This window comes from Alosa pseudoharengus, unplaced genomic scaffold (genome assembly GCF_046254945.1).
Source record: "Alosa pseudoharengus isolate Yale_2024_CS ecotype anadromous, Long Island Sound unplaced genomic scaffold, YU_APseudo_1.1 YU_APseudo_1.1_scf_9, whole genome shotgun sequence".
Taxonomy (NCBI): domain Eukaryota; kingdom Metazoa; phylum Chordata; class Actinopteri; order Clupeiformes; family Clupeidae; genus Alosa; species Alosa pseudoharengus.
In genome coordinates, this window is record NW_027468881.1 from 14832253 (window position 1) to 14843703 (window position 11451).

General features: G+C 39.8%; 1 protein-coding gene across 5 annotated transcripts; it reads left to right on the forward strand.

The window, feature by feature from the left end:
* The first annotated feature begins 711 nt into the window (after nucleotides 1–711).
* Nucleotides 712–11246, forward strand: tnnt2a (troponin T type 2a (cardiac)). Of its 5 annotated transcripts, XM_076277107.1 has the most exons (15): nucleotides 712–868; nucleotides 1088–1154; nucleotides 2268–2285; nucleotides 2814–2870; nucleotides 3872–3958; nucleotides 5032–5061; nucleotides 6163–6184; nucleotides 6277–6340; nucleotides 6556–6672; nucleotides 8215–8292; nucleotides 8609–8716; nucleotides 9030–9136; nucleotides 9431–9521; nucleotides 9756–9796; nucleotides 11025–11246. In XM_076277107.1, exons 2-15 carry the CDS (start codon nucleotides 1151–1153, stop codon nucleotides 11056–11058), a joined length of 858 nt encoding a protein of 285 aa, XP_076133222.1. In that variant the 5' UTR covers nucleotides 712–868; nucleotides 1088–1150; the 3' UTR covers nucleotides 11059–11246. The 5 variants fall into 5 exon arrangements, with proteins under 5 accessions (XP_076133222.1, XP_076133224.1, XP_076133225.1 ...); XM_076277109.1 differs by lacking the exon at nucleotides 2814–2870; XM_076277110.1 differs by lacking the exons at nucleotides 2814–2870; nucleotides 5032–5061.
* The last annotated feature ends 205 nt before the right edge of the window (nucleotides 11247–11451 follow it).

The window sequence follows — 11451 nt, forward strand, 5'->3', positions numbered from 1 at the left end:
TTTATATATATAAGTTTCATATAAAAGTTTGTTTTAATATGCTAAATAGGCCTACTTTGAATCATGTTAATGTCTGAGTGTCTGTGTCAGTGTTTCAATGTTTTCTCAACAGATTGGGGTGTTTTGTTGCAATGAAAAGAAATAAGTATAAGTATATATACTCTTTTGATCCCGTGAGGGAAATTTGGTCTCTGCATTTATCCCAATCCGTGAATTAGTGAAATACACTCAGCACACAGTTAACACACAGTGAGGTGAAGCACACACTAATCCCGGCGCAGTGAGCTGCCTGCTACAGCGGCGCTCAGGGAGCAGTGAGGGGTTAGGTGCCTTGCTCAAGGGCACTTCAGCCGTGCCTACTGGTCAGGGTTCGAACCGGCAACCCTCCGTTTACAAATCCGAAGCGCTAACCAGTAGGCCACGGCTGCCCCCAAGAATAAGGCATTCTTACGTTTAGATATTTAAAATAATACCATAATTACAGAATCCAGAGAGAATAGAAGAGACAAGGTGTTATCTGTGACAATCTTACAAACCAAATAAGCAACATATTTAACATTTGCCCACTAGAACAGAGGAACATGCCTTTTTTGGGATTGGAGAGTGAGAGTGTGAGGACTATCTTTAGAGTTAAAAATAAATAGTGTCTGTGTGTGCATGTTTTGTGTGTGTGTGTGTGTGAGTAGTGGTGACAGTGGGTAGCTGGGCTGGGGTGGGGTGGGGTGGGGTGGTATGGTGAGATAAATACCCTTTGTCATCCAGCCTCCTCTGCACCCTCTGTAGTTTAAAATCCAGCAGGCTTTAAGGGTTCCACTCCCTGACCAGCTCAGCATCTGCCCGTCTCTGCATTCCTCTCTTTTTCCCTAAGGTAAGTACATACAGTTTTATTCAAACAGCATCTGCCCGTCTCTGAACTGGAGAACTGGTGAAATAGGGCATACATGTGTTATCTTAGTGGCTGCAGTCTCCTTGGTCCTCATAACCTGAGATGTTGAAGCGACTACAACTTTTTGAAAGATTTTGAAAGATAGATGGCAATGTCTTTAGGACCTCCTCAGAAAATCTCAAATCTTGGATATTTCAACAGCTGCTCCTGCTTTGAGTTCAGAGGAAAAAGAAAAAATGTCGGACAACGAAGAAGTTGAGGAATATGAGTAAGTGTAATGAATTGTATTCATACGGAGCTCTGGAGGTGTGATGTTTTTTTCATATATATATATATATATATATTGAAATATATATATATGATATATATATATATATATATATATATATATATATATATATATATATATGATATATATATTGAGGGAATGTTTTAGCAAAACGTGTGCTCTTTTTACTAAACGTGCTCATTTGACTAAATTGTGTGCTTGTTTGGGCTACACTGTACACAGATCTGCGTAAATGGCTCAATATTATGTGCTGTTGGCTGTCAGAAGGACAGCATAGGGACTGTCTACAAAGTGCATCACCAAAGAGAAACCAAAGAGAGCTACTGCAGTCTATATCTGTTGTAAAAATCACAATATAGTAAAACAAGCGCATGATTTAGCATTAAGTGTGCATGATTTAGTAAAACGAGCACACATTCTCTCGATATACATTAAAATCTCTAATACCTCCAAGGCTCTGTACTCAACTCACACATACCCACAATAATAAAGATACCTAGAGAAAATACCGTGTCAAAATGCCAACACTATTCACCACAAGTCATGTGAATGTAGTTAAAAAGACGTTTTCTGTTTTTTTTTCCATTGTGAACAGAGAGCAGGCGGGTAAGTCGGCACTTGCTTCTATCACATCCGTTTCATGCCGTATGTTTTAAAATCACTGATCCATGCTGCTCTGATCTTCCCCCATTAGTTGACCTCAGGGTTGGACTTTACCATGGATTAATCATCATGAATTACATAGTTGTATACATTAATTGTGCTAACCCTGTTAAATTAACCAAATTAACCAAAATGTGATAAATTAATGCTGTGTAGTTGTAAGTATGGTCATGTACTGTATAGAGGATAACCATCAGTTGGTACCATAATGTGGTAGAGAATCCTGGTATGTTGCCCTATGCACCATTTTGTTGAAATAACAGATTATGGTCCTACACTTACACTTACAAGATGCATGATATATGCTGCACTCTTGAACAAAGAAATACATAGACAAAGGATTAGTGCTATGTATATGTTTTGTGTAACAAAAGCCTCTGCTGATGTATAATTGAAATGTTCCCATTTGATTCTGGGCCTCATCGACAGACGAGGAAGTGATTGAAGGTATGGTTTTGTTTAATAGTTTATTTCTCTCATCTTATGCATGTCAATCATCAGGTTGCCTTGTTTATCCCATGGCAAGACATTGAGATATGCTACCTGGCATATACAGTATAGATTATGACTTGGTGTTTCCTTGATTGCTTCTTGCTTCATGGATTTTTCATGGACATCATTCAAAAATCCCAAACAGTACTGCATCTTTTTGCTTGAACTGTGTGATGTTCTCTAGTCAAAGCTCACTATAACCTGTACTCCTGTGATATTGTAATGTAGTTGCTATGTACATATACCACAAAGTCATTCAAAGAGTATACATTATTCTCAAGGTCAAATTAATATAGTCTAAAAACCTTCAGATCAATGAGCATTATGGGTAATCATATAACCATGACATGTAATGTGAAACTAATGCCACGGCTATACTCATGCATAGTGCAGCCGCCTGCTGTGTTTGTGTGTGTTACATACACACACAAACACAGCAGTGGGATGCCCTGCTGACTAACAGTCTGCTCTTGCTTTGCACAGAGGAGGTGCAGGATGTGGCAGAGGAGGTGACAGAGGAGGTGACAGAGGAGGTAGAAGGTAGAGCCTGTGCTGTCGCTCCTGCTTTGTGCTTTGCTTATCTGCCCTTATCACAGATCAAATGCAAAGAAGTGAACTTTGCACAGACAATCATGAATGGCAGATGATCTGTTGCCTGTATATTGTGTAGGATGTGGGTGCGGTTTTGGATTTTTTTTTTTTTTAAAGCATGCATATAGGGAAAAACTCACACACTATGCACATAACATACACAGCCAATGCACACACGCACATACACACACACACATACAGTACACGTGCACACACGCACATACACACACACACACACACACACACACACACACACACACACACACACACACACACACACACACACACACACACACACACACACACACACACACACACAATTTATTCTAATTCTGAGGAAAGTAGATTAGAGTGGTGTATTGTTCTATACAAGGACATGAAATTAAAATGTTATTCAACTTCAACACTTGTTATCACCTCAGCTGCCACCCGCAAACAACTACAGAGGGCTATCTGGAACGCAAGTGTTGTTATCTGTGTCCATAAATAGGCAGCAGAGATAGACATGCTATGCACTGCACCATATATGCCCCCTCTTTAACAGTACTGAAATAATTCCAGTTGATCAAAATGACAGGTTATATTACAGTAAAAGGGTTTCAGTAGTGATTCATTTATCATCTCTTTCCAGTCCTGTGGATGTTTTGGAGGAGTGTTTTGGCCATGTGCATGAGGAAAAGATATTATTTTTATCTTACAGGGGCTTGGTGCTCTCTTTACCCAACTGGGCTTTTGAATTGCAATTGGATGTGTGTACCATGGAATTTTAAATGTTTGTCATCTGGGGCAAAGTTATTTTAATAGTTTTACATTTTGCTCTGGAAATGAATGTTGAGTTTAAAAAAATACATTTTCTCTTTCCCTGTATGGTGTAGTGAATAACCAAATGACATGAATGCATGAATGCATGACAGAGCCCAACTAACGCACAAACTTGTCCCCCCATCCAGAGGCTCAGGAGGAGGTGGTGGAGGAGGAGGCAGCTGCGGAGGAGGAGGAGGCAGGGGAGGAGGAGGAGGAGGCCCCTCAGGAGCCTGGTACTTAGCACACACACACACACACACACACACACACACACACACACACACACACACACATATGCGCATGCACACATACACACACACACACACATGCGCATGCACACTGCACACGCACACACACACACACGCACGCGCATGCACATGCACACGCACACACACACACACACACACACACACACACACACACACACACACAAACAATATTAGGCACACTGGCAAGCTATGTTAGGCACAAAGCAATGCTAGGCATAGTGACCAACTGAGAAAATACAAAAATGGAAGTTGGATACTGGGGGACGAATGCATGACAACAATGGGCACTGGACAGAAATCACTGACTATTAGGAGAGTCAGACAGTAGAGTCTAGGGTCTAGGGTGTCTGGAATGGACGTGGCCTCTGAGCTCTTGCCCTACCATGCTGTCATCATCTTCATCATCACAGCCACCATCATCAACAACAACATACAGTTCTACATCATTGTCTGAGTCAACATCATTACATCCATACAAAATGATATAAATATAACAAATTATAGACATCTGACCTTTAGAAGAAAGCACTTGATGTACTTGTCTGAAAGAGAGAATGAGAGGCAGGAAGAATGAAAGAAAGAGTGCATGCGTGTTTGAGTATGTCACGTGTGTATGTTTGTGAACATCATACACGTGTGTGGCTGTCCTCAAACATGTATGTGCACGTAAACGAGTATTTGGCCGTGGCTTTCGTCCCTACATTCACACATCAGGGTCTGTGCTTAACATTCCAATTCTGTTCAGGCCTCTTGGGGGTCACACGAGTACATTCACTCATGCATGTTTCATTTCCTTTGCACGGATTCCTCTCCAAGTTTGGCTAGAGTATGTTGTTGGAGACTGTCTTCAATCACAGGCTTATCACCATCCCCCCACCCTTCTTCAGCCCCCACCCCCTCCTCCTCCAACCGCCACTTGTCTTATCAGCATGCTATTTCAGCCCCCATCCATGCCACCCCCATGTCCTCCACGGACCTATCACTGTTGTCATCCATTGCCTCATCATTGCTTGGCTAACACTCTCCCTTCATTGCAGAGGCAGATGAGGAGCCAGAGGATGGAGGAGGTAAAGGCTTTGATTTGACTTTGGCCTCTCTGATTGGACGAAATGAAAGAGGGAGTGAAGGGTGGGAGGGGAGAACTGGTAGCTTAGGGCACAAGCACTGATATACTTCACTGTATACTTGATACTGAAGTGTTTCTGGGAGGAGGAGGAGGAGGCATATATGCTAAATGCTTAAGTACAATTGTACATGGGCTGGGGTGTACTTTTTTATAGTTGTGCTGGATCGAATAGGCCCTAGTAGTATGAGGGGTAAACCACACAATACAGTATCCTATAACATAATGACAGATGTGCTGTAGGTAATTGATTTGAAATACTGTTGCATTGACAATGACCAATGATGGTGATGTGATGTATCTATATGTCTTTGGATATTTTTGCATATGATGGTCTATTGTATTGGTCATGACATGTTCAGAGCAATTTTGTCTTAGTTAGGTTCAAGTAAATGTCACTAAGGTTTCTCTGATTTGTCATGACAGCATAATAAGGACTGGGACCTGTGCTGATTCATGTCATTGTCATTAAGTCCAATTACTGCCCATGAGTAACAGTTTCAGCCTTGAGGAAATAGATCAAAAGAAGTCAAGCAAAATTATTACCTGTGACTGTTCACTTTTTTTGAGGTGCATCAAACTTCTCTGCGACAACCAGTCTGTGAACACATGGGGTGACTCAGTGTGAAAAAGAGCTGTCATTATTGATATTGGCACAGTCCTTAGAGTATGTTCAACAGAATACCTTAAAGATGAAGAAGACAGGGACTAGTTCAAACCTATATCATTTCAACATTAACAAATTAGGTCGTTTTATGAGGTCAATGTTGCCGCAACACTGAACCTTCAAACAGGCCAGTTATGACAATGTGAATAACAATATGCTATTCACGATAACATATCCGTTCAGTCAGGTGTTCTCGAATCTTCTTTTGAGGTCATGTTGCTAAATACTATTTTACAATGTTGTGTGATATTTTACTATGTATTAGTAAAACAAGTCAGTTTTGTATTCAGATGATTTTAATAAAATGATGCCACTCACCTTCATCTCTGTCTCTCCCCTCCAATGCAACTCTCACACCACCTCTCTCCACATACACAGAGGAGGCAAAACCCAAATTCAAGTAAGTGCAGTCAATATAAAACAAATATAACTTTAAAATGACTGTTTACTGACTAAAACCATGTATACATGTTCTGGCATGTTCTTCCTCAGGCCTTTCATGTTGCCCAACCTGGTGCCTCCCAAGATTCCAGATGGAGAAAAAGTTGACTTTGATGTAAGTATGGATCTCTGTCATGACAGGCTTTCCTTAAGAATTGACAGGGTTTCCTTAAGAATTGCTCCTGTGTGTACAATATATTTGTCGTGCTATGTCATGGCGACATGCAGAACATAAACATATTAATATATCACATGCCATGTCACATGGAATGACTAATGTGAAAAGAGTTGTCTGAGTTTGATGAAAGGCATGCACATGTTTTGTTGAAGGATATCCACCGTAAGCGCATGGAGAAGGACCTGATTGAGCTGCAGTCGCTGATTGAGGCCCACTTTGAGAACCGCAAAAAAGAAGAGGAGGAGCTGATCAACCTCACGGACAGGATTGTAAGTTCCCACCCTCCAATTGTATGTTGTAGTATAACAATTGCATTCTAGCTGGAGTATTATGCCGTAGAGCATGCTTTATATAAGATGTTCTTAAGTGTATAATTATATAGAATGTAAAACATTTGGAAAAATACCTGGATGTTTTTACCATATCAACCACAGAAAGGAGCAATGGGCCTCATTCACCAACCATTTGTACAAAGAAATGTGTTCTTAAAACCCACTTAGGCAGTTTTCACGAAGGTTCTGGCTTTCACTGTCACTACACACACTCAAGAGCACTCTTATGCATGAGTAGTGACTTGTTAGTGCAAAATAAATGGTTATTGCAGTTTCATCATTTTTGCAAGCATGAAATATAACAAAATGTATGTATATATTTTATCATTTTTTATATTTTATTATTATGATATTATAATTTTTTTAAATAAAATAAATTCCACTATTTTACAAAGCATTAAGGTATTTTGAAATAAACACAACAAACACAAGTAACAAGTAACACTTTTCACACCATATATATTTTAGTTTATATATATATATATATATATATATATATATAACGACTCGTTTACTGTTTAACTTTTGCAGCAGTACCTTCACTTCAAAGCAGCTGTCATATGGTAATTAAATTGTCTTGCTTGTATAAGGTAGGCCTACATTAGAAATAAAAGTGTGGTGTCTCAGCCTCAATGTGTGTGACACAGCCCTGCAGTATCATGCCCTTCTATGGGGACTGTCAGGGCGTTTACCTATACTAATTAAGAACAACTGGCATGCCCTGTCAACTTAAGAAGAGATGGGATTGAAGCTGCAACAATTCTGAGGTTTAAAGTAGAAATCCGGACATTTTTCACATAGATCTCTGTTTCTCGAGGTCAGCGAGTACTGTCTGTACGGGGGGGGGAAAATAGAGTTGCTGCAGCCAACAGCTATAGTAGCCAGGCAGCTACAGTGCTACACTCTGGGGGCATAATCATAATCATGCCCCCAGAGTGTAGCTGCTTGGCCTGCCTACAGAGATCTATGTGAAAATGGCCGGAATTGTCCTTTAAGAACACCTTTGTGAATCTGCTTAAGATTTTTCATAGGATCTTGGCTTAGGTAGATATTGGTGAATGAGGCCCATTCACAACAACTGAAGCATAACTATCTGTCAAACAAGCTCAGACATTTCTTTCACAAAATGTACACACCATCTCTGCACTGTCTTGGCACACATTATATACTCTGTTTGTAAGTCTCATCCATTAACACCAGTTCATAACCTGAGCTTGTCCATGCTTTAAATGGATGTGTGTGAAACATAAAACATAATACTGCAGCAGTTGGGCATATCAGTACACTGACTGTTAAGGTGTTGGACTTTAATCCACAGGTTCTGAGTTTAATAGTGTAAGCACTTTACAACAACAAGTTGTTATTATTCAAGATGATGACATTACTTTAATAGACCATTAGAGAGACGGGTCTAAGCTTTTGTTCCCAGGCAAGTTCCTTTAGGTTTGCTCAGTGATTTGTTTGATCTCTTAATTGCAGGAGAAGCGCCGTTCTGAGCGGGCAGAGCAGCATCGGATCCGCAGCGAGCGTGAGAAAGAACGGCAGAAGCGCGTTGAGGTGAGTCACTCACTGGCATCCTCTCCCACAGGGCATCAGGCCAGCACATTGCTGAATAATGATAGGTGATTACATGCAGCCTCCTACTCCCGCCATTTTGGCTCTACAGGTCAGGAAGGCCTTGATCTTCTTTGGGTCAGACCGTGGTCATACCGCAGGCATTTGCTTGACCAAACCATTCATCAATCCTGTCAAAATGAACTTGAAAGTCATGGAAGCACTATCCATTTTGAACTAAGTGGGCAATAAATGTTTGAATTTTTAATATGACATCCTGTCACGTTTTAGTCATGTGGCTTTTTATTCCCTTCAACAGGAGGAGCGGGCACGAAAAGAGGAGGAGGAGGCAAAGAAGAGAGCAGATGAAGATGCCAAAAAGAAAAAGACTCTCACCAGCTTACATTTTGGCGGTTATATGCAGAGAGTAAGCACTTTAAGATGCTGTTGGAGGAAGGTTATTAATGTATTACCCCAACAATCTAATCAAATCACACCCCTCCCTTCCATGTTCCTAAAGCAACCTGTTGATTGGCTGGAACCGTTTATGGTTCCGCCCAAGCCGGTATTTTGTTTGCCATGTAGAGCCTAGGCTACAAATTATCAATTTGAGTTAGAGTCAACCGGCTCTACCTAATCCTACATAATTATTCTACATCAACTGCCGATGCTATGTTCTGAAACTAATATATGAGTTCCCAAAGCTTATGGTGTCCTCTAAAGCCTATCAACTCCTACAGACAGTACGAGTTGGAAAGAAACAGACTGAGCGGGAAAAGAAGAAGAAGATCCTCAGTGACCGCCGCAAACCTCTGGATATTGACAGTCTGAATGAGAACAGCCTGAGGTTGAATTCAAAAGAACAGCTCAACAGATATATACTGTGTATTATATATATATATATATATATATATATATATATGAACCACTGTAAACCAAACCTTGAAGGCAGGCCCAATTTTGTATGAGTATGACTTAAAGCTAAGATATGTAAGGCTGATCTCCCAAGGGCATCCTGCTAATTTTACAATTTTACTGTCATCTTTATCATTTATGTTGCATTGTTCTCTGTCTTTATTGTTCTCTGTTTTTGCCATTCTCTGTTTCTGTAACCCTGGCTTCTCTCACACCTCACCTGCAGGGAAAAGGCTAAAGAGTTGTGGAGTTGGATGTACGAGTTAGAGGCTGAGAAATTTGAGCTGCAATACGAGTTCACAAAGCAGAGATATGAAGTAAGAGTTACACAATGCCATTAGGACTTTATGACCAAGCCTGGTTTACATGGTCTATAGCCATGTAAGTCGCTTTGAGCAAAAGCGTCAGCCAAATGAATGAATGAATAAATGAATGAATGAATGAATGAATGAATGAATGAATGAATGAATAAAATAAATAAACATACCCTACTTTCCATGCTGTTCAAGGACCATTACAACTAACACATTATCTTTTTTTTCTGGCCTTAGATTAATGTGCTGAGGAACCGAGTGAGTGACCACCAGAAAACGTGAGTAGCCTATACAAGTCCGTGTGTGAGTGAGAGTTGTAGTGTATCTCAAAATGTCCGCCAGAATCCCTATAGCATTAACAGGGGTCTTTTGGGGGTTATCAAATAGACAAATTACACTCTCATCTTTCAGGAGGAGAAGTATCCTTCCTCGTATTTCTTGGATAATGAACAAATATCAGGTTTAGTACTCTTATCTTAGAGCGATAAACCCCAGTTGCCACTGCTAATCTCCCAACAGCCTGCAGGGATCTAGCAATGTGACTTCTTCTATGCTTATCTCTTATTGCTGTCACTCACGGGCTATAGACAGGTGGTGTGTGTTGGGTAAGAATGATTTAAGGAGATCAGCAAGAAACAACAAAAACTGTCAGACATCAGTTGGGCACAAATGCCTGCCAAAACATTTATGCTTGTTTGTAATAACATTGGTTGACATTAACAACTTTGAAATCATAATAGACACATAAATGTCTGCCTGGGGTAATAAAACATGCCAGAAAATGTATAACATGCCATGGTGGTTCTGAAATGTATAAGTATTGTGCTGTTTGTGTAGATCCAAGCCAAATTTAGTAAAGGGAAGTTCAGTAAAGAAAGTTAACTCTGTGATTGCAATTCACTGTTCAACCAACCATACACCTTACAAGACTAGGATTGTTTGGGGTCACATATTCAATTAAGAACATTTGTGTGAATAAACTGCACCCCTTTGACATAATGGCAAAAATGTCATCAGTCACATTCTCTTCTTATGCTTCAATCCCTAAGGGTGTATCATTGTAACTCTTTAATGAGCATAGTCAATATGTACAACTTATAGACTTATGTCAGTAATTATGGGGCATTATGAATACCTTATAACTCTATATGAATATGTTTATAGGTTTCTATGTATTCAGGAAAGTGTTACCAAAATACCATAATACTATAAACTCAAAGATACATTATGAATACCTAATACAGTAATAGTGTTAATGTCAACACAGTAAATGTAATAATGCAGGGAATACACTAGATTGAAGCAAAGTGCTACCAAAATGTTTCAACAGCATTTTCACAAGCTGTAATATCTTTGTAACCATTTGTAACATGAAACAAGAACATCAGGTGTTACCAGACCCCTACTTCTTTGTTGCAACTCTTTAGAATGTCTTTATATAATACTTCCTCTGGCAAAAATGTACAATCCTCCCTTTTTCCTTTCTTTCTTTCTCTCTGTTTCTAGGTCGAAGCGAACCAAGAGGGGCCTGAGGAAGTAGACATCCTCTGTTGGTGGCCATCAGCTTCACAAACCCTCATCTCACTTTTCATCTTTTGAAGCCTTTGTAACATCCCCTTTAGCTTGCATTTCAATTATGTGTTCTGTTATGTCTATGAAATGGTGAGGTGTAATGTATTCAGTTTAGAAAAGTATAATTGAAAATAAAATAATATATAGATTTGGCAACTTTTAAGCATTTGTCTGATTATTCTAACTGATTGGCCTGTGCCTGACATATGACTTCCCAACATGTCATTTGGAATCAATAGGCCTATCTATCTATCTATCTATCTATCTATCTATCTATCTACTGGTATGTAACTATTTATCTTCTCAAAGGCAGCCACTATGCCAGTCCAACCAGAGTTCACCATTTGCACATATTATGCAA